This window comes from Vipera berus (genome assembly GCF_964194415.1).
Source record: "Vipera berus genome assembly, chromosome: 4".
In the NCBI taxonomy this organism is placed as follows: domain Eukaryota; kingdom Metazoa; phylum Chordata; class Lepidosauria; order Squamata; family Viperidae; genus Vipera; species Vipera berus.
In genome coordinates, this window is record NC_138206.1 from 5,602,895 (window position 1) to 5,630,357 (window position 27,463).

General features: G+C 47.5%; 1 protein-coding gene across 1 annotated transcript in view; it reads right to left on the minus strand.

Moving 5' to 3' along the window:
- GAB2 (GRB2 associated binding protein 2) overlaps positions 1-17,338 on the minus strand; it is a 141,059-nt gene extending 123,721 nt beyond the window's left edge. The window contains exon 1 of the mRNA XM_081327825.1: positions 17,137-17,338. Coding sequence (XP_081183951.1) covers positions 17,137-17,238 — 102 coding nt within the window. The 5' untranslated portion in view covers positions 17,239-17,338. The remainder of the gene's footprint in view (positions 1-17,136) is intronic.
- Between the last annotated feature and the right edge of the window lie 10,125 nt (positions 17,339-27,463).

Sequence of the window (27,463 nt, forward strand, 5' to 3'; positions counted from 1 at the left end):
AAAACTTCCAGTGATGGAGCATTCACAGCTTCTGGAGGCAGGTTGTTCCACTGGTTAATTGTTCTCACTGTCAATAAATGCACCCAGAGGCCATTGGTCAGAACATAAGTTGTAACTCAAGGACTACCGAGGCCCATCAAGCTGTAAAGCTAGTTCTTCTGCACAAGCATTTGTGGGTTATCCCCATGCAAACATTACAGGTGGAGCTCAACATATAACCCCAGTTGAGCCCAAAACCTCTGCGGCTAAACATGTGTTAAATGTTATTTTGCCCCATTTTATAAAACCTTTCTTGCCATGGCCGTTAAGCAAATCACTGCAGTTGTTAAGTTAGGAACTAGGTTGTTAAGTGAATCCGGCTTCCCCATGGACTTTGCTCGTCAGAAGGTCGCAAAAGTTGGTCACGTGATCCCGGGTTATTGCAACCGTCATAAATATGAGTCAGTTGCCAAGAGTCCAAATTTCGGTCGCGTGACCATGGGGACGGTGCAACGGTCGTAAGTGTGAAAAATGGTCATAAGTCCCTTTTTTCAGTGTTATTGTAATTTTGAGTCATCTCTCAATGAAAGGTTGTAAATCAAGGACTACCTGTAGTTTGGCCAAGGATTTTGTATTTTTAAGGGTTTTTTTTGGCTAAAGGACAGGCCATATGTTTCCAGGTTGTAAAGTGACAATAAGGACAACAGGAGAGCAATTTGGATTTCATTCCTTTCCTGATTAAAAGCTTCCCCATTTCCCAAAGATACTATTTGCTCCCTTTCACTGAATTTTAATTGCACAATTAACTGTACACCAGGGTAGAGACTGCTGGTACTTGTGGACATCAAGAATATCTATCATACTGTAATTCTAATTTTTAAGGTCTGCTTTTCTCTTCCCCAGCATGCATCAGCATCTCAATCCTGGTGGTTATTTCCCCCCCACTCCTAAAAAAAAATCCCGCGGATTTTTTAAAAAAATCCCCAAAGTTCCTATTTCCACAGCCCCTTCCCCCCCACCAATGCAATTTTTAAAAGGAAAAAACAACCTAAAAATTATCTTACATGATGAGATACGATTAGAATCCGTCGAGGCACAGCTGACATTTTCCTACGTTCCTGCTTTTTCTTTTCTTTTTTTCCAAAACATGTTTCTGAGCTGCTACTTGGCAGATATTCATATTATTGCTCCTAAAGAGCAAGCCAACTGCAGGAAGTCAGGAGGGAAAAACATGGCTTGTTTTGCATCCTCTGTTTAATTATGCTACAGTTGTTGTAGTTTTTTTTTTAACTTCTCTCCGCTCCGGTTCCTCCTGAATTCTTCTGCCTACCGCACAGAGCGTCAGATTAAGAAGTGCATTGTTTCACAGGTTAAAGAAACCCAGGATATGATCTCGGGCTTAACATCTGCATTTGAATCCTTTCCCCGCCCCCTCCAGAGCTAAATCCTCCCACTCAAGTGACCAGCTGCTTGCACAAAAGGAAGGGCCTAAAACTCTGCATCTGTACAACATCTGGAATGGATGCATGCCCCTTGTCAGCCACAGCATTTTGTTATCAACAGCTTCCAAGCTGGTGCTTCCACTTTACACTGCGAACCATTGACAGCCCCTTTCTGAAACCCATGAGGACAAAAATGCACCCAGAGCCAGAGAAAACATTTCATTGGTTTGACTTTCGGGGCAACGTAATTGAATGCAAATCCACTGCAGGTAGCTGCTAAGATATGAGACACTGAGACTTTGCTGTTTAGAAGAGTGGAGTGGAGTGGAGTGGAGTGGAGTGGAGTGGAGTAGAGTAGAGTAGAGTAGAGTAGAGTAGAGTAGAGTAGAGTAGAGTAGAGTAGAGATAAGACTAGACTCGATTATAGAATAGAATAGAATAGAATAGAATAGAATAGAATAGAATAGAATGGAATGGAATGGAATGGAATGGAATGGAATGGAATGGAATGGAATGGGACGGGACGGGACGGAATGGGACAGAATAGAATAGAATGGAAATTTCTGTCAGGAAATTTCTCCTTAGTTCTAGGTTGCTTCTCTCCTTGACTAGTTTCCATCCGTTGCTTCTTCTCCTGCCTTCAGGCGCTTTGGAGAACAGCTTGACTCCCTCTTCTTTGGGGCAGCCCCTGAGATATTGGAAGACTGCTAACATGTCCCCCCTCGTCCTTCTCTTCATTAAACTACTAGACATCCCCAATTCCAGCAGCCGTTCCCTATATGTTTTAGCCTCCAGCCCCCTAATCATCTTTGTTGCTCTTCTCTGCACTCTTTCCAGAGTCTCAACATCTTTTTTACATCGTGGTAACCGAAACTGGATGCCGCATTCCAAGCAAGGTCTTGTGAATAAGTGCAGAATAAGGCGGGTACTAAATCCTCTGATTTGGCTGCATTCTCATATGGTAAGAACCTCTTACACACACCCCAATCATTTTTACTATGCCCTCCCAAATCACAAGAATAAAACCCAGGAAAAGAAATACAGAAAGAATGTTTCGCTCACGAAACCTCTGGCTATTGTGAAAAGCGGAAACATTGAGTCAGGCCTGTTGATCCACAAAGAGGGCTCAGTGGAGGTAATAGACAGACTAAAGATAAGGGGGTAAAATGAATTACATTTGTCTGACAGGATTAAAACCCAAGGAAGTCAGCATTCTACTCCAGGGCTTTTCAACCTTTTTACCCGTTGTACCACTTTTAGGATATGGCAACATCCGAGTACCACCAGTCGCCTAGCAAGATGTCAAAAACCTGATGACCAAAAAAAAAAAAAAAAGGAAAAAAGTGAAGTACAGGTAGTCCTCGACTTACAACAGTTCGCTTAGTGACTGTTCGAAGTTACAATGGCACTGAAAAAAGGGCCCCCCAAGCCACAGCCGAGCAAGACACCTGCCTGCCCGCCCGGCGGCGCTCTTCCTCCTGTCCGAGGTTTTCACTGTTGTGAGCATTTCTGTTGAGGATTGGCAGCGGGGGTGGGTGGGGGGTGTTTGGTTTTTATTCCCCCCCCTCTGCTGGGTGGTTGCAGCAGGTTTTGGTCACTTCCTGTGACGCTGGGACACTGTGACCGTCATAAATATGAATCAGTTCCCAAGCATCTGAATGTAAATCACAAGACCCTGGAGATGCTGCAACTTTCCAGCTGATCGGTGCTTCTTCTGGGCTCAGAAGCGCCAGGATCAGTGCTGAGCTCCAGCTGGATCCTGGCGCTGATCCTGGCGCTTCCGCTGAGCCCTGACAGCCCTGCAGCTCCAGCCGTCTCTCGCTCAGGCTTGTGCGGTGCTGCCACCGGTTCAGCTCATTCCCCTCCCCCGCTACCACTTTTCTAGGATGGTCGCGTACCACCTGCCAGGTGCCAACGTACCACAGGTGGTACCCGTACCGCTGGTTGAAAAGGCCTTGCTTAAGGGATAAGCTCTGCAGGATCACGAACAGCCTCTTAATTGGTCCATCATTCGTTCGAATGGCCATTAAGTGATTGGTTGTAAGTTGAGGATTACGTGTATATTTGCCATCTTGAGTTACTTATAAAGCAAGAATGGCAGGATAAAAATCTGATCGATCCATGAAATAAAAATACAACACAACCCAGCTCCAGGGGTTGTGACCTGCACAACTGAGGACAACTGTTACTCATTCGTGTCTTTAGGCAAATATTTACCATTGGTCTCTGCAAACGGGCTACTATGTTGAGCTACTATGTTAAGCAGGAAAAAAAATATCATCGGGGAAATTTAAATATTGTGGTTGCCCGCCCGACCAAGTTGTCTCTCTCAGATTCTAAAGCAGAAAAACAGATTCAGCTGTGTGTGTTGCTTATTTCAGAAAGCCCACTCACGCAAACATCTGACACTTTAATTTTGGGTGGTGGCCAAAAGAAAGCCCCTCTCCAATTCATATAAATCCATAGTTGGCAAAATATTTACACAACAGTCGGTCAAGCTCTTTCAACACACAGGGAAAGGTAACTAAGGGACTGGAGGTGCCACAAAACATTTTCCTCCTCCTCCTCGTTAAAAATATATTTAAAACATTCAGAGTTATCTGTCCGTATTCTGGTCAGACAACCTGAATCTTTCTTGAAGTCTTAGCCAAGTTTTAAGCCAGCCCCCAGAACAGATCCATCCCCCTTATTTACCTAAAGAATATCACCCCTTTGGGGGCTGATCAGGTCTTATCTGTAACTGATCCTTTCTGGAAATACTCCAAATTACAGAAAATAATTGTGGCTTATCACCTGAGTTTCCATTGCTAAGCAAGATAGTCATTAAATGAGTCACACTTGATTTTAGAAACTTTTCCCCCCATGGCTCCTAAGCTAATCGCTGCAGTTGTTAACTGAATCGTGCAGTCATTATTCTGTTATTCTGATTTAAGGGATTCACATTAAGTGATTTGCGTCCAATTTCCTGGTTTTCTTTGCCACCGTTGTTAAGCCCTGCAGTTGTTAACGGAATCGTGCAGTCATTATTCTGTTATTAAATGATTCCCATTAAGTGACTTGCATCTGATTTGATGACTTTTTTTTAACCACCGTTGTTAAGTGAATCATGTGGTCATTAAGCAAACCCAGCTTCCCTCTATTGACTTGTGCTTGTCTGACACCAGCTGGGAAGGTCGCAAATGGCGGTTATGTGACTCTGGCACGTTGCAACTGTTGTAAATACGTGTCGGTTGCCAAACACCCAAATTTTGATGCCATGACTGTGGGGATTCCGCAAACCATCGTAAGCGCGAGGACCTGCCACTTTTTTCAGCATCGCTGTATCTTCAAACAGTCACTAAATGAATGGTTGTAAGTCGATGTCAACCTCTGCTTGTGAGATACATGGCAACTAACTGGTCTTCAACTCCTTCCCTCAAGATGACGCTATGGGGCACTGCACAAGACCCAGAGACAGTTTTCCCCCCCACTCTGCTAAACAACTTAATTCCCACCACACTGTCTTGTGCCTCTGGGATGTCAAACCACATAGTAGGCCTTTATTACTATTATCCTTCTCGTCTCTCCTATTACCTTTTCCTTTAGCATCCACTTTGTTGTTTGTATCTTAAGATTTATGTCGATTGCTTTTATTTAGTATCCCATGATGACCACTGAGTGTTGTATCTTAAGGTTTATGATGATATGTATTTTATGATTTCTCACTTGTTGCTTGCATGTACAATCAGTGCTTATGCAGTGGAGACAAATTCCTTGTGTGTCCAATCACACTTGGCCAATAAAAAAATTGTACTCTCCTCTCCTCTCCTCTCTATTCTACTCTCTATTCTACACTCTAATTCTATTCTATTCCATTCCATTCCATTCCATCTATTCTATTCTATTCTATTCTATTCTATTCTATTCTATTCTATTCTATTCTATTCTATTCTATTCTATTCTATTCTATTCTATTCTATTCTATTCTACTCTATTCTATTCTAATTCTATTCTATTGCATATATTCTATTCTATTCTATTCTATTCTATTCTATTCTAATTCTATTCTATTCTATTCTATTCTATTCTATTCTATTCTATTCTATTCTATTCTATTCTATTCCATCCTATTCTATTCTATTCTATTCTATTCTATTCTATTCTATTCTATTCTATTCTATTCTATTCCATATATTCTATTCTTCTATTCTATTCTATTCTATTCTATTCTATTCTATTCTATTCTATTCTATTCTATTCTATTCTATTCTATTCTATTCTATTCTATTCTATTCTATTCTATTCCATATATTCTATTCTATTCTATTTCATATATTCTATTCTATTCTATTCTATTCTATTCTATTCTATTCTATTCTATTCTATTCTATTCTATTCTATTCTATTCTATTCTATTCTATTCCATATATTCTATTCTATTCTATTCTATTCTATTCTATTCTATTCTATTCTATTCTATTCTATTCTATTCTATTCTATTCTATTCTATTCTATTCTATTCTATTCTATTCTATTCTAATTCCATTCCATTCTATCTTCCCATCCCATCCCATCCCATCTTTCTATTCTGTTCTGTTCTTCTCCCCCCCCCCCCGACTCTAAACCACAGTCTCTCAACTAGTTGAGTGGCCAAGCTTGAGAAACTTGCTCTAAGCTAAGACTGTAAAAAGGGGGGATTTTTTACATTCTTGAGATAACATTAGCCTGTCCTTCCCCAAATGATCCTCCCGATGTTTGGAAGACTTCAAATCCCACAGCTGGGAACTCAGGGTGTGGAAATCCACATATCTGAAGGATGAGCCTCCTTTCAACCATTTGCACCACTGTGCAATTTTACACGACCGCCTGCACGCCTCCCTAAGTCCAGCACATAGCTGGAGTTGGTCATTTGCTTGCAAGGCAGTTGGCTAACCGCTCATTGGGGAATTCAACAGCATATGTTTCTCAACCTTGTTAGGTTGAAGATGGGTGGACTTCAACTTGGAGGATTCCCCAGCCAGCTTGGCTGGCTGAGGAATCCTCCAAGTTGAAGTCCACCCATCTTCAACCTAACAAGGTTGAAACCATTGCCAAATTTGCCCCAATCCTGCAAGGACCTTTTGGGTTCTTCCATCTTTACTTTCAAAGCTCTGACAGAACTAAAATTGAAAAAAATATAATGCCAGAGGGGAAAAAATTAAAAATTATTTTATTTCTTCTCTTTCCCTTTCCACAACCTGTTCTCAGGGGTAGGCCACCTCAGCTCTTTTATGACTCATGGACTTCAACTCCCAGAATTCCTCAGCTGACTGAGGAATTCTGGGAGTTGAAGTCCATGAGTCATAAAAGAGCCAAGGTTGCCTACCCCTAGACCAGGGGTGAATTCCTCAGCTGGAATTCTGGGAGTTGAAGTCCACAGGTCTTTAAAGTTGCTAAGGTTGGACGCTCCTGGCCTAGATCGTCTTTTGATGAGGCAAAGTAAGACCACCTTTTCAGTATTTGCAAAATACAGACCCCCTCTTCCAACTAACAATCCCCAAAGCAGGCACACAAACACAACAAAGCCACATTTTGAACACAGCCCTGCCTTGCTAGTTTCCGGTTGCTGATTTTTCTCCCATCTATTCAGTGGGTTAGGACGCTGAGCTTGTCGATCGGAAGGTCGGCAGTTTGGCGGGTCGAATCCCGAGTGCCGCGTAGCAGAGTGAGCACCTGTTACTCGTCCCAGCTTCTGCCAACCTAGCAGTTCGAAAGCACGTAAAAATGCAAGTAGAAAAATAGGGACCACTACGGTGGGAAGGTAACAGCGTTCCGTGCGCCTTTGGCGTCTAGTCATGCCGGCCACATGACCACGGAGACGTCCTCGGACAAGCGCTGGCTCTTTGGCTTTGAAACGGAGATGAGCACCGGCCCCTAGAGTCGGAAACGACTAGCATGCATGTGCGGGGGAACCTTTACCTTTTATTCTTTTTACAAAACAGCCTTTTCCATCTTCAGAAATGATAAGCACGAAGGAGAACGCTATCCAAATAGAAACTTAACGTGTTTTAAGTTTGTTTTGTGGCTGCCACACCTTTGGGGTAAAAGGGCTTGATAAAATGGAAAAAGAGCGAGATAAGGAAGAGATGGAAAGATAAAAGAGGAGGGGTGTGTGTGTGTGTAAGAAAGATAGAAAATCTTTTCTGCAAAATACTTTGCAACTAAAGTACGGGGTGGGTGGGCGTGGGAAACACATTTGTCTGTCTGGAATCACCTGGATAAGAATGGGACTTCTGTATAACAAACATTGTACCAATATTTGAGGGGCTGCCCCAAAGAAGAGGGGGGGGGGTCAACCTATTCTCCAAAGTGCCTGAAGGCAAGACAAGAAGCAACGGATGGAAACTAATCAAGGAGAGAAGCAACCTAGGACTAAGTGGAAATTTCCTGACAATGAGAACAATTAATCAGTGGAACAACTTGCCACCAGAAGTTGTGGGTTATGACCTTCACAGGTCTACAAAGGAAGATTGGAGTAAGACAGGGGTCTTCAAACGTGGCCCTTTTATGACTTGTGGACTTCAACTCCCCAGAATTCCTCAGCCAGGCACGCTGGCTGAGGAAGGGGCCATAATTCCTCCATACTCCAACACTGGAGGTTTTTAAGGAGAGATTGGACAATCATTTGTCTGAAATGGGAGAGGGTCTCCTGCTTGAGCAGGGGGGTGGACTAGAAGACCTCCAAGGTCCCTTCCAGCTCTTGTTATTTTGTCATTCTGTACAGGTAGTCCTCAAATTACAAACACAACTGAGCCCAAGATTTCTGTTGCAAAGCAAGGCGATCGTTAAGTGAATCTTGCCCCATTTTGTAACCTCTCTCGCCACGGCTGTTAAGCGAATCCCTGCGGTTGTTAAGTTCTTAACACGGTTGTTAAGTGAGCCTGGATTCCCCATTGACTGCTTGCCAGGAGGTTGCAAAAGGGGATCACATGACCCCAGGACACTGTAACCGTTATAAACATGAACCAGTTGGCAAGTGGCCGAATTTTGATCACGTGACCCTGGCTGCCACGGTCATAAGTGTGAAAAAGGGTCCTAAGTCACTTTTCTGGTGCCGTTGTAACTCCGAATGGTCACTAAATGAATGGTTGTAAGTTGAGGACTACCGGCAGGCCCCTGAAGCTGATTTCAAGAGCTTTTTTTAAAAAAAATCCTAAGCCATAAATCAGCTTGGGACTCCATCAGTACCAAGAGCGATGCTCCTTGCGGGTGTGACGTGCTTCACAAAATGTAAACAGACTGAGGGAGAGTTAAGTGTGTCCCTGGATCAGTCTGACAGAGATTCGGCTTGATCTGTCAGCGCTACAAAGCAAGATAAAACAGCCTTTCATATTGAGCCAATTCCTTTCAATTGACTTTCTTCTTTGCTATGGATTATTGCAGCCCGTTTTTTTTTTTATTATCCCAGAATATCCTTTGCGCCTGAAATATCCCTTTTGGCCCTGAATGTGCCACAGACTTGATCGTTACCAGACTCCTTCGCCGATTGGCTTTTTGTAAAATGCTTAAAAGGATTATCTTAATTTTAAACAAAAATTGGAGCAGCAGATGCCACCTTTCCTGCCTTTTCTTTATTGGCCAGACCAGGGGTAGGCAACCTTGGCTCTTTTATGACTCGTGGACTTCAACTCCCAGAATTCCTGAGCCAGCCATGCTGGCTCACGAATTCTGGGAGTTGAAGTCCACGAGTCATGAAGGGGCCATGTAGTTCCCCCATGCTGGCTCAGGAATTCTGGGAGTTGAAGTTTGCAAATCATAAAGGGACCATAGTCTCCACATTCTGGCTCAGGGAATTGAAGTCCACAAGTCATGAAGGAGCCAAAGTTTCCTCCATGCTGGCTGAGGAATCATGAAGGGGCCAAAGATTCCCCCATGCTGGTTGAGGAATTCTGGGAGTTGAAGTCCACAAGTCATGAAGGGGCCAAAGTTTCTCTCTGACTGGCTCAGGAATTCTGGGAGCTGAAGTCCACAAGTCATGAAGAGGCCAAATTTTCCCCATGCTGGCTCAGGAATACTGGGAGTTGAAGTCCACGAGTCATGAAGGGGCCATGTAGTTCCCCCATGCTGGCTCAGGAATTCTGGGAGTTGAAGTTTGCAAATCATAAAGGGACCATAGTCTCCACATACTGGCTCAGGAATTCTGGGAATTGAAGTCCACAAGTCATGAAGGGGCCAAAGTTTCTCTCTGACTGGCTCAGGAATTCTGGGAGTTGAAGTCCACAAGTCATGAAGAGGCCAAAGTTTTCCCCATGCTGGCTGAGGGATTCTGGGAGTTGAAGTCCACAAGTCATGAAGGGGCCAAAGTTTCCCCCATGCTGGCTCAGGAATTCTGGGAGTTGAAGTCCACAAGTCATGAAGGGGCCAAAGTTTTCCCCATGCTGGCTGAGGGATTCTGGGAGTTGAAGTCTACGAGTCATAAAAGAGCCAAGGTTGACTACCCCTGGGCCAGACCGTTTCAGAGGCCTAGAAACTGCCTTGAGAAATTCTTAAAAATGGAGTGATAAGTCAGGCCTAGGATGCTAGGATGTGGGTCAACCTGTCTGGAACGAGGATCAAAATGCAGGTAGTCCTCGAATTGCTATCACATTTCAGCCCACAATTGCCAAAAATGATAGCTGTTAAAATGAACTTTGCTCCGTTTTACGAATTGTCTCACCACAGCTGTCCAGTTAAGATAGTCACAAAGTATTTAGGTGAACCTGGTTTTCCCCAGTGACTTTTCTGGTCAAAAAGGTCACAAAAGGGGATCATGTGATCCCAGGACGCCGCAACTGTCCTAAATATGAACCAGTGACCCAGAATTCCAATTCTGATCACGTCCCCGTAGGGATGCTATAACGGTCATAAGTGTGAAAAACGGATATAACTCACTGCTTTCAGTGTCACTGAAACTTTGAACGTAACTTCTGCCTTCTGATGCTTTGGAGAATAGCTTGACTCCCTCTTCTTTGGGGCAGCCCCTGAGATACTGGAAGACGGCTATTATGTCCCCTCTACTCCTTTTTTTCATTAAACTAGAAATACACAGTTCCTGCAACCGTTCCTTATATGTTTTAGCCTCCAGTCCCCTGGTCTTCTTTGTTGCTCTTCTCTGCACTCTTTCTAGAGTCTCAGCATCTTTTTTACATGCAGCTGTCCTCTACCCAACCCACAAAATTCCCAGAAATTCCAGCCTCTCTGATCAGCCCTCGAAGCTGTTGCTAAAACCAGGATATTTTATCTTTGCCCCTGCGCCCTTTGAACCCGAGGCTGCTCTCCAGTAGTGGGAAAATATTTAAACGTGGCCAGGAATTTTCAGTGCTAAGCAAAGCGATTGTTAAGGAGTCAAACCCAGTTTTGCAACCTTTTTTTTTGCTAAGGTTGTTAAGCAAATCATTTCAGTTGTTAAGTGAATCATGTGGTTGTTAACGAGAATCCAGCTCCCCCTCCCCAGCTGACTTTTCTTGTCGGGAGAAGAAGAAGAAGAAGAAGGAGGAGGAGGAGGAGGAGGAGGAGGAGGAGGAGGAGGAGGAGGAAGGGACCTTGGAGGTCAACTAGTCCAACCCCCTGCTCAGGCAGGAAACCCTATACCATTTCAGACAAATGGCTGTCCAGTCTCTTCTTAAAAACTTCCAGTGTTGGAGCATTCACCACTTCTGGAGGCAGGTTGTTCCACTGGTTAGTTGTTCTAACTGTCAGGAAGTTTCTCCTTAGTTCTAGGTTGCTTCTCTCCTTGAAACCCTACTCTCTTCTAGCATTGATGATGTTACCTAGTTGGGTCATGAAACGTCTGCAAAAAACAACCAAGCTCACAGAGTGCCAAGGACTCCACAGTCGTCCTCCTCCTCTTCCACTCCACAAACCCCTCTCCCTTGTAGCACTGATGATGTTACCTAGTTGGGTGATGAAACGTCTGCAAAAAAACAACCCAGCTCAGAGACCACCAAGGACCCTGCAGTTCAACCCTGAGCTACCAATATCCTCTTCTAAAGGAGATTCTCACTGTGAGAATTTAAAATATTTTCATTTTCACTTTCTTAGCACAGTGCTAAATTGGGCAAGCCCACGCACCCATCTCTTCGTTTCATTGCAAGGAAGAGGCCTCAATCGTCCGCCCTGCTCTTATTTAAAAGTCATTTTAATGGCGCTGGGATATTTTAGAGCCCCCGAGAATCAAATCTAGATTCTCCCAGGATTAGGAACGCACAGTCCCTATGTCTATGCGTTCTGACTAACAGTGGCCAAACCACATCCATCACTTCACTCCTGGCAAGAGAAGCTTGCCAAGTCAAACTCAGGAGTCTGCTGATTCATAATACCTTACTTAGGCTGCAAAATCCATTCCCAATAACCCATCCCTATGAATGCAGGTTGTCTGAACAGACCTACGTGAGTTTGTTATTGACCTAAAGTTGGTTCTGAATTTATTATCTCTAACATTAGGCCAATGTTTCTCTACTTTGGCAGTTTTAAAGACTGGTGGACTTCAACAAAGGGATAGAATCAAGATCACGTGAAGTGTTAGTACCACTCTACGAGGCCTTGGTAAGGCCACACTCGGAATGCTGCATCCAGTTTTGGTCACCATATTATAAAAAAGATGTTGAGACTCTGGAAAGAGTGCAGAGAAGAGCAACAAAGATGACTGAATTACAAGCTATTACAAACGAAGAACGACTGCAGGAATGGAGGATATCTAGTCTAGAGAAAAGAAGGAGTAGGGGTGACATGATAGCAGTGTTCCAATATTTGAGGGGCTGCCACAAAGAGGAGGGGTGTGTGTGTCAAGCTATTCTCCAAAGCGCCAGAAGACAAGAATGGATGGAAACTAATCAAGGAGAGAAGCAACCTAGAATTAAGGAGAATTGTTTTTGACAGTGAGAACAATTAAATCAGTGGAACTACTTGCCTTAAAAACACTGGAGGTTTTTAAGAAGAGATTGGACAACCATTTTTCTGACATGGTATAGGGCAGGGGTCAGCAACCTGAAACAGTGAAAGAGCCACTCAGAACCGGTTCCCTCACAAAAGGAAAAACTGGGAGCCGCAAAAAAATGTGTGCACATGCGCATACATGCGCGCATGCGCAGAACAGGGTTTGACTGAAGAGTGGAGCCAAGGCGAGATATGCACCTCCCCTGCATATTTTAATTGATTGGTTGAACTTTTTTAGTCCCACTTTTTTTTTTTTTGGACTGCACATGGCAGAGGACTGGGAGCCGCAGGAGACGGCTGAAAGAGCCGCATGCGGCTCCGGAGCCACGGGTTGCAGACCTGCGGTATAGGGTTTCCTGCCTGAGCAGGGGGTTGGACTAGATGACCTCCAAGGTCCCTTCCAGTCTGTTACTCTGTTAACTCCCAGAACTGCAATCGTCATAAATATAAACCAGTGTCCAAATTTTGATCCCCTGGCCATGGGGCTGCTACAACGGTCGTTAAGTGTGAAAATGGTCATAAATCACTTTTTTCAGCACTCTTGTAACTTCAAATGGTCACTAAGTGAATGTACCTGTGTTCCTGGCCAAGCGCCCATTCCCATGCATTCTCTGGAAAAAGAAAAAGTTGAATTGGAAGGAGGGTCCAGTTGAGGCCTCGCTTAAAGAGAAAGGAGCAGAACGGAGTAGAGACCACCAGGTAATGCCAGAGTCGTAGACTAGACTGGAAACTTGAAAACAATAATTCCCCGTCATAAGAAACCACTTCTCTCTTGTCAAGAATATCACAATCGTTTTCGTTTCTGGGCTCAGCTCCAAAGAGACGTCACTTTTTTTTTTAATCACTCCTTTTTGAGCCAAGAGCAAATTTATACGGAATTTTTGTGGATGTTGTTTTATGAGTTACAGAAACAGAGGTGGGAACAGAACGGAGGAAAAGGGGGTTCCGATTGCAGCTGCCTATCCAGGGTGGGCAAAATCCTTCCAGGCAGAATAACAGAGTAACAGAGTCAAAAGGGACCTTGGAGGTCTTCTAGTCCAACCCCAGGCTCATTCCAGACAAACGCTTGTCCAGTCTCTTCTTGAAAACCTCCAATATTAGAGCACCCACAACTTCTAAAGGCAAACTGATCCACTGATTAACTGTTCTCACTATCAAGAAATTTCTTCTTAGTTCTAGATCTGGTCCTTGCTGGCTCTTCAAAAGCTAAGCAGGATCAGAGCTGACAGGGAGAGAAGCCAAGAATCCCAGGCCTGAAGGTGAAACAAGGAAGCCAACATTTGACCAGGATCCCCCAAATGTCTCCCAAATCCACTCCAAAAGATGCCTGGAGCAGTTTGACTCAACAGCCTTTATACAGGTTATCCTCAACCTACGACTACAATGGAGTCCCAGTTCCTGTTGCTAAGCAGGACAGTTTTTCAGTCAGTTTTGGCCCATTTTACATCCATTCTTGCCATGGACATTAAGTGAATCATCACAGTTGTTAAGTCAATCGTGGTTCGCCATTGGCTTTGCTTGTCAGACAGGTCGCAAAAGGGGATCATGTTATCTCGGGGATACTGCGACCGTCATAAATACGAGCCAGTTGCCAAGCATCGGAATTTTGATGGGATGGGATGCTGCCATGGTCGTAAATAGGAAAAATGGTGGTAAGTCACTTTTTTCAGGGCTGTTGTAACATTGAACAGTCACTAAACAAGTAAGTCGAGGACAACCTGTATTTTGATTTGAAGAAAGGAGCAGGAAGTGAAAATGCAAAGCAGGTCAAAGCAGTCAAAATGGCCAACACAGCTGAACCATCAAAGCCTTGCCCCCTGCAATGCACATAAAAAAGGGGGAAGGGCTTTGATTGCAGGGGCGGGGCTTCCGTTTTGCCTATTTTTTTATTTTGCCGATTTTGACACAAGGTTGACTCAGCCTTCCACCTTTCCAAGGTCAGTAGGACCCAGATTGTTGGGGTGTCAATATGCTGACTCTGTAAACTGTTTAGAGAGGGCTGTAAAAGCACTATGGAGTGGTATATAAGTGCTATTGCTATTTCTTTCTTTCCTTTTATCTATCTATCATCTATCTATCTATCTATCATCTATCTCTTTCTTTCTCCTTCCTTCCTTCCTTCCTTCCTTCCTTCAAGTTTGGTAAAGTGAGGATCCAGACTGTTGGGGGCAAATAGGCTGACTCTGTAAACCGCTTAGAGAGGGCTGTAAAAGCACTATGAAGTGGTATATAAGTGCTATTGCTATTTATTTCTCTTTCTTTCTTTCCTTTTCTTTCTTTCTTTTCTTCCTTCCTTCCTTCCTTCCGTCCGTCCTTCCTTCCTTCCTTCCTTGGTCGGTAGAATGAGAACCCAGATTGTTGGGGGCAAATAGGCTGACTTTGTAAACTGCTTAGTAAAGCACTATGGCAGACATGTCAAACACAAGGCCCGGGGGCCGGATCCGGCCCGCGAAGTGGTTTCATGTGGCCCGCGAAGCCATCCTGGAAACAGTGAGGGAACGGCCCCCACTGCCTTGGCCCTGGCCCAGAGACCCTCCTTCTGCCAGAGACCCCCAGATCTGTCCCACTCCTGCCCAGGCCCCCATAGGCACCCTTGATGCGAAGGATGTAGAGCTGGCCACGCCCACCCAGTAGGCCATACGCACTCTAGACACGCCCACCCAGTAGGCCACGCCCACCCAGGCCATACCCACCCGGCCCCTTGAGGGCAACCGCAATGCTGATGCGGCCCTCAATGAAATTGAGTTTGACACCCCTGCACTATGGAGTGGCATATAAGTGCTATTGCTCTTTCTTTCTTTCTTTCTCTTTTCTTTCTTTCTTTCTTTCTTTCTTTCTTTTTCTTTCTTTCTTTCTTTCTTTCTTTTTCTCTCCTTCCTTCCTTCCTTCCCTTCCTTCGTCGGTAGAATGAGGACCCAGATTGTTGGGGGCAAATATGCTGACTCTGTAAACTGCTTAGTAAAGCACTATGGAGTGGCATATAAGTGCTATTGCTTTCTTTCTTTCTTTCTTTCTTTCTTTCTTTCTTTCTTTCTTTCTTTCTTTCTTTCTTCTCCTTCCTTCCTTCCTTCCTTCCCTTCCTTCGTCGGTAGAATGAGGACCCAGATTGTTGGGGGCAAATATGCTGACTCTGTAAACTGCTTAGTAAAGCACTATGGAGTGGCATATAAGTGCTATTGCTCTCTTTCTTTCTCTCCCTCCCTCCCTCTCTCCCTCCTAGGTCAGTTAAGCGAGGACTCGTTGGGGGCAATGTGCTGACCCATAAACAGTTCACAGAGGGCTGGAAAGCGGCGTATCAATCTACGGGCCGTCTGTGTGGGAGCCTACAAAAGGCAGCCCAACATCTGAACCGAGGCCAGGTCTTTTTTTTTTCCCTTCTAGGCAAAGCAAACTCGGCGCTTAAACAAGAACTTCAGCAGCTAACCTGCTCGCTCGCAACGCAGGCGGAGCAAACGCCATAAATCAAGAGGCGAGTCCAACGCGCCTTCCGCCCCAGGGCCTCGCCCCACCGCAGGTGCACACAACACGCCGAACCTGGTTAGCCAGTTAGCAAACCCCCCCCCCCCTTTCCGGCTTTAGCGCCGTACACGCTTCTCCGGTCCAGTTGCAGCAACCAACTCAACTCAGCTCAGCTCAGCTCAACCCAGCCCAGAGCGCGAAGGTCACGGCGCGGTTCTTCCCGGATGACCCGGGCGGTCGTGAGAACCCGACCCGGGGTGGCGGTCGTGGGAACCCGACCCTGGTCTCCCCCCGAAAGGTCTTTCCGGGCCCGAGAGGCCGCTTTTTCCCACCGGCGCCGCTAGGGGGCGGGCTGCCGCCAAGCAAAGCCGAGCACCCCAACCCAAACAACGCCGCCGCCGCCGCCGCCGCCACCTGTAGCAGCCGCCCGGCTCACCCCCGCCGCGGGAAGGGGAGAGCCCCGCTCCGCCCAGGACGCGGCGGCGGCGGCGGTCAGCTGCACGACGCCCCACGCGGCTCCACCCCGCTGGCCGGGCTGCAGCGCCGGGGTCGCTCCGGTAGAGCCGGGAAGGGGGCCCGATCGCCGCCGCCGCCCCTTCCCCAGCTGGATCGGAGAGGTTGCATCGCCAGCCCGGCTCCCCGGACAGCAACCGCCTCCCCTCCATCACCTCTTCCCGCTCCCGTGTGTGAGATCTCCGCTTGGCTTGCTCTCCGGATCCCCGGCCTCTTTTGCAGCGGAGGTCCGCGGGAAAGGGGCCTGCCCCCTCCCGGTAACCCCGATCTCCGGGGGGGGGGCGGGGAAGCCTTGCCTTCCCCCCACCCCTTGGAAAGGCAAGAGGCGCGGCGGCTGCACCTGCTCTCCTCGCCCCCCCCACCAGCCCCGACCCCCCTTCCCCTCCCCTCCGGAGCCCTTTCGGGGCCAGATGGAAGGAGGCCGATCGGGGCTGGGGAGGGTCGCGCCGGGGGAGGGTCCGGCCGAGCGGAGGGGAGGGCAACGGCCGGGCTTCCCTCCCTCCCTCCTGCCTGCCCCCCCCTTCCTCCTCCTCCTCTGGCCGGCCTTGACTTCCCGGCTCCCCCGGCGGGGATGGGCACCGGCGATCGGCTTCAAAGCAGACCCGAGGGAAGCCCCCCCACCCCCCGTCCGCCTCTCCTCTCCTCTCCTCGATCGCCGGTGACCCTCCCCGCCGGGAGAGCCGGGAAGTCAAGGCCGGCCAGGAGAGGAGCGAAGGGGCGCGCAGAAGACCAAGCGACCCCCCTCCCCCTCTGGGAAAAAAAAACCCCGCTCTTGCGACCGCCACCCGGAGCGCACCGAGCCCGGACTTACGTATCTCCTTAACTTCTTCTCCGGCGGGGATTTGCGGAGCCAGCCGGAGCAAACCACTTCGCCTCCTCCTCCTCCTCCTCCTCCACCGCCGCCGCTGCTCATCCTGGAGGCGGCCGCCTTGGCGGGCTAATAAGGCTGGGCGGTCAGCGGCGCTCGCCATAGCCCGAGCCCGGCCGGCCGGCCGCCTCCCCGCGGCGCCGCCTCCATGCTCCTCCGGGGCTTTTTCCTCCGGCCGGCGATCCCTCCTCCTCCTCCTCTTCCTCCTCCTCCTCCTCCTCCTCCTCCGGCCAGAAGCAGCGCTCCGGATCGCTCCGCCGACTCGCACTTCCCGGGGAAGCAAGACGCCCCCCCCCCGCTCCCTCCCTCCTCGCCACCCCGCCCGGCCACACCACGCCTCCCCGCTCGGCTTGCAGCGAAGGCGAGGCGAGCTGGCTGGCTGGCTGGCCGGCGGCATTGTTCGGGCCGGGAGGCGGGACGCTGCCCACTCCGGGGGCTTCGCTGCTCCCGCCTGCTCGCCTTGCCCTCTTTCCACCTCCCCCAGCCCACCCAGCGAGACCCCGGACCCTTCCTAGCCCGAGAGCCCGCTTGGCTCTATTGATTCCCTCTGGCGTCGCGCCCGACCCGAGTTCACACGACCGGGGGCTTCGCTGGTCCCGCCTGCCCGCCTTGCCCTCTTTCCACCCCCCCAAGCCCACCCCGCGGGACCCCGGACCCTTCCTAGCCCGAAAGCCCGCTTGGCTCTATTGCGACTCCCTCTGGCGTCGCGCCCGGCCCGAGTTCACACGACCGGGGGCTTCGCTGGTCCCGCCTGCCCGCCTTGCCCTCTTTCCACCCCCCCAAGCCCACCCCGCGGCACCCCGGACCCTTCCTAGCCCGAGAGCTCGCTTGGCTCTATTGATTCCCTCTGGCGTCGCGCCCGACCCGAGTTCACACGACCGGGGGCTTCGCTGGTCCCGCCTGCCCGCCTTGCCCTCTTTCCACCCCCCAAGCCCACCCCGCGGGACCCCGGACCCTTCCTAGCCCGAAAGCCCGCTTGGCTCTATTGCGACTCCCTCTGGCGTCGCGCCCGGCCCGAGTTCACACGACCGGGGGCTTCGCTGGTCCCGCCTGCCCGCCTTGCCCTCTTTCCACCCCCCCAAGCCCACCCCGCGGCACCCCGGACCCTTCCTAGCCCGAAAGCCCGCTTGGCTCTATTGCGACTCCCTCTGGCGTCGCGCCCGGCCCGAGTTCACACGACCGGGGGCTTCGCTGGTCCCGCCTGCCCGCCTTGCCCTCTTTCCACCCCCCCAAGCCCACCCCGCGGCACCCCGGACCCTTCCTAGCCCGAGAGCTCGCTTGGCTCTATTGCGACTCCCTCTGGCGTCGCGCCCGGCCCGAGTTCACACGACCTGGCTTGGGAGGGAGAGCGTCTTCTCGGCAGGGAGGGGATATTCCAGGGGTCTTCAAACTTGGCCCTTTTATGACTTGTGGACTTCAACTCCCAGAATTCCTCAGCCAGCGAAGCTGGCTGAGGAATTCTGGGAGTTGAAGTCCACAAGTCATAAAAGGGCCAAGTTTGAAGACCCCTGGGATATTCTAACACGCGTCTTCCGCCGAGCGCGACCTGCCCAGCGCTAGGAGAGAGGGGTTGACTTCGAGGATGGGGGTTGGGGGGGGACGCTTTCGAGCCGTCGAGGGTTTTAAACCTTGCGCGGGGGGGGGGGGAGAGGGGTAGAGAGAGACGGGGGAGGGAGGAGAACTTTTGTTACGTGTGAATTGCTCGCCCCGGGAGGATCTCCCAAAAGTTGGTCCGAGTCTTTGGTGTTCGGGGAAGGAAAAAAAAATATGAAATGAAATGAAAACCTCCCCCAAGTCACCAATTAGAAATTGCTGTAATTGGGGATGGATGGATATGACAGATTATCTGTCTGTCTGTCTGTCTATCTAGAGATAGATAGATAGATAGATAGATAGATAGATAGATAGATAGATAGATAGATAGATAGATAGATAGATAGAGAGATAGAGATAGAGATATGTAAACATTATATATAGATATAGACAGTGCTTTTTTGTAAAAGAAAAAGGTGCCAGAACTCACACAAGTCATACAACCCACCTTGCCTACCCTACAAGGTTCCATCCAAAAAAGGTGCCGGAACTCCGTTCTGAGCGTTCTATGAGAAAAAAGCCCTGGATATAGATATATATTGATAGAGATACATATATAGATAGATACACACACAAACACACACACACACACACACACAGAGAGAGAGAGAGAGAGAGAGAGAGAGAGAGAGAGAGAGAGAGAGAGAGAGAGAGATTAGAGAGAGAGAGAGAGAGAGGGAGGGAGGGGGCAGGCAGGCAGACAGAAAAGAAAGAAAAATAAATATTAAGAGAGATGGATGGATGAGTAGATGGATGCACGCATGGATGGATACACAGATGGAGAAAGAAAAAGACAATAGATTATAGACTGACAGATAGGAGAGAGAATAGCCAGATGAGAGAGAGAGATGGATGGATGGATGGATAGATGCATGCATGCATGGATGGAGAGAGAATGAAAGAATAGATTATAGACCGACAGACAGATAGATAGGAGAGAGAATAGCCAAATGGGAGAATAAATAGAAAGAGCAGAGAGAGACAGAGGAGAAATGATAGGCAGGCAGCCAGGTAGATTAAATAAGATAAAATAATAGGCCAATATTGAAAGGACAGCCTAACCCCTGAGCCACATGTGTTGAGTGGGCTCATCAGCAAAATATCCTCACCTGCACAGACTTCTGAGTCCTCATTTTATGGGGGAATTCAGAGGGGAAAATGGCTGGGGGGAGGAAAAAAGGGGGGTAAGGTTCAGGAATCCTATTTTGAATTTGGAGGAAGGGCTACATGCTGAGGTCTTTAAAAACCTGAAGTCGTTTCTCTCCAGGCTGCAGGAAAAGCCTGCGTGAAGAGGCTTATGCAGCAATGTCTTAAAAGAAAATCTACAGCAATTAAAATCCCCAGCAAAACTTGGACAGCAGCTGCCTGGCCCAAAAATGGCACTTTTCAAACGGACAAGGTGCCCGTCCCTCCAACAATCCAGAGCCAAGGCTGAAATGGGAATCGGAGTTGCAACTTGCTATCTCTCTCTCTATTTGCATCACTGGCAAAACCCAAAGTTCACTCCTTTCCGTCCCAACTTTTTCTGGTGCTCTCCCATTCAGCCAGTAGCCAGAGCTGGCCCTGCTTAGCTTATCATTTTGGCAAGCAGTGCTAAAGCCTTGGAGAGAACAGATCTTCTCTGGGGTACATCCCGTGCCTCTTTTTCCTGGCTGACACCCTTGATCGTTTGGCTCTGAAGTCGTGCCCCAATTTAGTGACCTGATTCCCTCAATTCAAACTGAATCAGAAAAAGTTCATTCCGTTCTCCAAAGGAATTTGGGGGTATGGCAAGAGGCATCAAACAATCTCACATCTTTTTCTCCTCTCTCGTCTGTCCTTGTCCGTCCTTCCTTCCTTCCTTCCTTCCTTCCTTCCTTCCTTCCTTCCTTCCTTCCTTCCTTCCTTCCTTCCTTTTCCTCCTCTCCTCCTCCAATCTCATCCAGCCAGCTTTCATGCCTAGGGTAGAACTAGAACTTACTGTCTCCTGGTGATTGACCCAAAGTCACCCAACCGGCTTTCATGCCTAGGGCAGAACTAGAACTCACCATCTGCTGGTGATTGGCCCAAAGTCACCCAACCGGCTTTGATACCTAAAGTGGAACTAGAACTCACCGTCTCCTGGTGATTGGCCCAAAGTCACCCAGCCGGCTTTGATACCTAAAGTGGAACTAGAACTCACCGTCTCCTGGTGATTGGCCCAAAGTCACCCAGTTGGCTTTCATGCCTAAGGCAGGACTAGAACTCATTTTCTTTCCGTTCCTAGGCAAGCACCTTAACCACTAGGCCAGGGGTAGGCAACCTCGGCTCTTTTATGACTCATGGACTTCAACTCCCAGAATTCCAGAGTCAGCAGGAATTCTGGGAGTTGAAGTCCATGAGTCATAAAAGAGCCGAGGTTGCCTACCCCTGCACTAGGCCAAACTGGCTGGCTTTTTCCCTGTTTATTTCATTTCTTTTAATATTCCCTTTGTTTGTTTTCAACCAATTGGTTGGATCTGTTGTTGATTATTACCTTTCCTTATTTCCGTATGATGAGGGGAAAAACTTTGCTCATGGCTGCTAACCCAGAACAGAAGATAAGGGGGTACAGGTAGTACAACAGCCCTGGAAAAAGCGAGTTTTTTTCACACTTACTGACTATTGCAGCATCTCCATGGTCAGTCACATGATCAAAATTCAGATGCTTGGCAACTGACTCATATTTGCAGTGTCCCAGGGGTCACGTGATCCCTCTTTTACGACCACCTGACAACCAACATCAATGGGGAAGCCAGATTCACTTAACAACCCTGTTACTCGCTTAACAACGGCAGCGATTCACTTAACAACTGTGGGAAGAAAGATCGTAAAATGGGGCAAAAACTCAACAACTGCCTTGCTCTGCAACAATTGTGGTCGTAAGCCGAGGACTTCCAGTATTGGCCACAGCTGGAAGCAAGGGCCAATGCTACGATCAAACCCTCAATTGTTTTCCCACTAAACAGCCTGCCACAAACAACAACCCGTGGCGTCTGCGGAGGAAGTTCAAATGCTTTTCCTCACCGCCAGCTTCTGTCCCCTTGCAGTGTCACTTCCTGATGTGCACCGCAGGATTTCTTCATTGTCAAGAAATCACACAAGTAACCAACACCATTGGTCATGCAGCCGGGAGTTTCCTTGTATCGCTGTCCAGTTTGAGCCACTTTTGAAAAGGCCTCACTCAAAATTTCTCAACCGTGGCTACTTAAAGAGGGGTGAACTTCAGCTCCCAGAATTCTGGGAGTTGAAGTCCACACATCTTGAAGCATGCTGGCTGGGGAATTCTGGGAGTTGAAGTCCACCCATTTCAAATTTGTCAAGTTTGAGAAATGCTGATTTAGTTCATCCTGAGATATTTATGGGAAGACAGGATGAATAAGAGCCATTTGTAGTCTGAAATTAGCTAAGTATACTGAGCTGAAATTTCCTTGACGGTGACTGAAATGATGGGGCTTGTAATTCAGCACACACACACACACACACGTGTGTATATATGTAATAATAATAATAATAATAATAATAATAATAATAATAATAATAATAATAATAATAATAATAATAATAATAATAATAATATAAAGTTAGAAGGGATCTTGGAGGTCATCTAGTCCAACCCCCTGCTCAGACAGGAAACCCTATACCATTTTGGACAAATGGTTGTCCAGTCTCTTCTTAAAAACTTCCAGTGTTGGAGCATCCACAGCTTCTGGAGGCAGGTTGTTCCACGGGTGAATTGTCCTCACTGTCAGGAAGTTTCTCCTTAGTTCTAGGTTGCTTCTCTCCTTGATTAGTGTGTGTGTTTGTGTGTGTGTGTGCGTGCGTGCACGCGCGCATGACAAGGCAGAAGAGGACACATTATGAACCTACTTCACAAGGTTGTTTAGTCAAAAGAACAAAATAAAAGCCAGCAGTTTTCAGACGTTGTGTAAAAGTTACGATTGCTTTTTTCAATTGTAACAAACCTTTGTTTCGCCCATGTCTGCAGCTGGCGGAAATAAGAAAACAAGCAGGGTGACCTCAATTCTTTGGAGAAAAATCTAATCCACGAAGGAGCTCAAATTGCGATTTTGTTGTCGTGAAGGAGTCGGAGGAAAAAAAAACCTGTCCAGCCTTCTCCAGGCATATAGGTAGTCCTCGACTTACGAGCCCAAAATTTACGTTGCTAAAGGAAACATTTGCGAAGTGAGTTTCGCTCCATTTTACGATCTTTCTTCCCACAGTTGTTAAGTCCATCACTGCAAATTGTTAAGTTAGCAGCACTGTTGTGAAAATCTCGCTTCCCCATTGATTTTGCTTGTCAGAAGGTCACGAAAGGGGATAACATGACCCCGGAACCAGCCGCCAAGTGTCCAATTTTTTTTGATCACGTGACCATGGGAATGCTGCAACGGTCCTAAGTATGAAAAATGGACATCAGTCACTTTTTTTCCAGTGCTGTTGTAACTTTGAATGGCCGCTAAACAAATGGTTGTTAAGTCGAGGACTAGATACATGGCCGATGACTCCATCTTAAAAAGTTGGCGGGACCAGGCCCCACCCTCAATTCACTATCACTTAAATCGAAATTACATAAAACGCAAGTAACGTGATCTAATCACGTTGCTTTTCTGTAGCGTGAAAACCTCGTACCCCCCGAGAGAAAACTTTTGTCAGCCACGGCCACCTTTCTTTCAGGTGACATGTATTTTTCTGAACTTCTTGTTTCCTTCTTTATGCTTCATACTTCCAGGTCATAAAGGGGATGGAATTATCCCACCGGCCGTCTTCCTTAGAAAAAGCTGCTGGATTAGTTAGATAATAAACAATTCATTCTTGCATCGAGCCCGCAAAGTTCTAGATGGCCGCTAGAGAGCAGCAAAGAACAACAGGAGCAACTCACTTTTTGCCGCCCTCTAGTGGCGATCTAGATCATCGCAGGTCACATACAAGCAGTCCTCAAATTACATTCATTTACTGAATGTCTCAAGTTGGAACGGCACTGGAAAAAAGTGACTTACGACCATTTTTCACACTTATGACCATTGCAGCATCCCTGTGCTTAGCAACTGGCCTGTATTTATGACAGTTGCAACATCCCGGGGTCAAATGATCGCCTTTTTCACCCTTCTGACAAGCAAAGTCAATGAGAAAGCCAGATTCACTTAAACCACTGTGGCAAGCAAGGTCATAAAATGGGGCAAACCTCACTTAACAACTGTCTTCCTTAGCAATGGAAACTTTGGGGTCAATTATGGTCATACGTTGAGGACTATCTGTACAGCAGCTCGTCTCTTACCTAAAGCCCTTCCAGTGCAATAACTCTAAGCAGCCACAATAAGGACTCACACCATCTCATCGATAAATAACCACTTTGAATTATTAAATTGTAATGACTGAATTGCATGCCACTTCTTAGCTAAGAAAATTTCCATCCTTGGCAGCTGCTTTGGAGGGCTAAAGACAAGACATTTTGTTCTCAAAAGCAGACAGCAAAGTAACTGATATGGGAGAATAGAATAAAATAGAATAATACAGTTGGAAGGGACCTTGGAGGTCATCTAATCCAACCCACTGCTCAGGAAGGAAACCATATACATTTCAGACAAATGGCTGTCCAGTCTCTTCTTAAAAACTTCCAGTGTTGGAGCACTCACAACTTCTGGAGGCAGGTTGCTCCACGGATTAATTGTTCTAACTGTCAGGAAATTTCTCCTTAGTTCTAGGTTGCTTTTCTCGATGAGTTTCCATCCGTTGCTTCTTGTCCTGCCTTGTGCTTTGGACGATAGCTTGACTCCCTCTTCTTTGGGGCAGCCCCTGAGAGATTGGAAGACTGCTATCATGTCACCCCTAGTCCTTCTCTACATTAAATTAAAGGTAAAAGGTAAAGGTTCCCCCACACATGCGTGCTAGTCGTTTCCGACTCTAGGGGCCGGTGCTCATGTCCGTTTCAAAGCCGAAGAGCCAGCGCTTGTCCGAGGACGTCTCCGTGGTCATGTGGCCGGCATGACTAGACGCCAAAGGCGCACGGAACGCTGTTACCTTCCCACCATAGTGATCCCTATTTTTCTACTTGCATTTTATGTGCTTTCGAACTGCTAGGTTGGCAGAAGCTGGGACGAGTAACAGGCCCTCACTCTGTTACGTGGCACTCGGGATTCGACCCGCCAAACTGTTGACCTTCTGATCGACAAGCTCAGCATCCTAACCCACTGAGCCACCGCGTCCCTCTTCATTAAACTAGACATCCCCAATTCCAGCAACCGTTCTTCATATGTCTTAGCCTCCAGTCCCTTAATCATCTTTGTTGCTCTTCTCTGCACTCTTTCCAGAGTCTCATCTTTTTTCACACTGTGGTAAACTGGGTAGATAGATGGATGAATGGAATATGGACAGACAAATGCCTTGGATGAGTCTGCCTCTCAGTCCAGAAACCGGTGTGGTCTGATGGAGAAGATGCTGGACGGGAAGTAAAGAGATCAAGATTCTAGTCCTTCTTGTCTACACCAGCTCCCTGTTATGCTCTTGTGGGAACATGCGGGGAGTGGAAAATCAGACTTGTAATGTAACAATCTTTTGCATGCAATTGGGAATCCGTATCTCATTCAAACACGCACACCCTAATGTCTTCTCCTAACGAAGGCAGAAAAAAAAACACGCCTTGGAAATGACGGTGATCCGATTAGCATTTTTCCTCATGGGGAAGGAATGAATTGGAAGAGTTGCACAAGTGTTTTGCAGGCATTGCCAGGCACCGCTGCATTACAAAAGCCAGGGAGGTTTTCCTGTGAAATACGGTTCTCTCTCTCTCTCTCTCCTTGCCAAAATTCCCTCCTACTGCAGAGTATTGGCGGCCTCACCTTCCCCTGCCAAACCAGGAAGCAGAGATGGTGAAGCAACTTCTCAAGAGTTCCTTCATGTCTGCTGGGTGAGAAAAATAAGCTCTGATCTGCTCACTGGTGTTGTGTCATCTGTGAGTCAAGCGCCACCACCCACAATGGCATCACGAGATGATGTCGCTCTTTGCAGTATCGGTGCAAGCAAGCAAATGAGCCGGGGAAAACAATTTGTGTCTGCAGAGGAATTCTCCCACCGTTCCTGCTTCCCCAAATATTTCAAGTGGTCCTCGCCTTACGACCGCAACTTTAGCCCAAAGTTTAGGTTGCTAAGGGAAATATTTGTTTAGTGAGTTTTGCCCCGTTTTTCCACCTTTTCTTCTTCTTTTTTTTTTGCCACGGTGGTTAAGTAAATCACCGCGGTTGTTAAATTAGTAACACCGTTGTTAAGTAAATCTGGCTTCCCCATGGACTTTGCTGGTCACAAAAGCGGATCGCATGAGTCATAAAGGTTGTCATAAGGTTGTCATAAATGCGAACCAGTTGCCAAGCGTCAGAATTTGGAATATCTGACCACGGGGATGCTGTGACGGTCGTTAAGTGTGAAAAACAGTTGTGTCATTTTTTCCCCCGTGTCGTCGTAACTTTGAAACAGTGACTGAACGAACGGTTGTTAAGTCAAGGACGAGCTGTATTTAGGAGAGAAATTTTCACACCACAGGGCGCAACTTCCTTGCATCTCCTTCAAGGCAAGGAGATCATTATCGGAATATAGAATGCCAGGGCTGGAAGGGACCTTAGAGGCCTTCTAGTCCAACCCCCTATTCAAGGCAGAAGACCTTATTCCATCCTGGTTTAATAGCTGTCCAGTCAATTCTTGAAAACCTCCAGCGATGATGGTAAAAAAACCCAGTGCAATCTTAACTGGTTAAATTAGTAACACCGTTGTTAAGTAAATCTGGCTTCCCCATGGACTTTGCTGGTCACAAAAGCGGATCGCATGAGTCCGGGAGGACGCTGCAACCTGTCATAAATGCGAACCAGAGGGACAGAATGAAGATCACGCAAGCTGTTAGTACTGCTCCATAAAGCCTTAGTAAGGTCACACCTGGAACACTGCATCCAGTTGTGGTTAAAGGTAAAGGTTCCCCCGCACATGCGTGCTAGTCGTTTCCGACTCTAGGGGCCGGTGCTCATCTCCGTTTCAAAGCCTAAGAGCCAGCGCTTGTCCGAGGACGTCTCTGTGGTCACGTAGCCGGTATGACTAGACGCCAAAGGCGCACGGAACGCTGTTACCTTCCCACCGGAGTGGTCCCTATTTTTCTACTTGCATTTTTTATGTGCTTTCGAACTGCTAGGTTGGCAGAAGCTGGGACGAGGAACAGGCACTCAGTCTGTTACACTGCATCCCGTTGTGGTTACCACACTGTATAAAAAATGTTGAGACTCTAGAAAGAGGGCAGAGAAGAGCAACAAAGATGATCAGGGGACTGGAGACTTAAACATATAAAGAACGGTTGCAAAAACTGGGCACGGCTAGTCTTGGGAAGAGAAGGACCAGTGGTGGTGGTGGGGAGATGACAGCAGTGATCCAATATTTGAGGGGCTGTCACAGAGAGGAGGGGCTCCACCTATTTTCCATAGCCCCTGAAGGCCAGACAAGGAACAACGGATGGAAACTGATCAAGGAGAGATTCAACCTAGAAATAAGGAATATTTTTTGCTGACAGTGAGAACAATCAACCAACGGAAGAACTTGTTCTCAGAGGTTCTGGTGGCTTCATCACTGGAGGCTTTTCAGAAGAGATTGGACAGCCACTGGTCAGAAATGGTACAAGGTCTCCGGCCTGAGCAAGGGGGCTCGA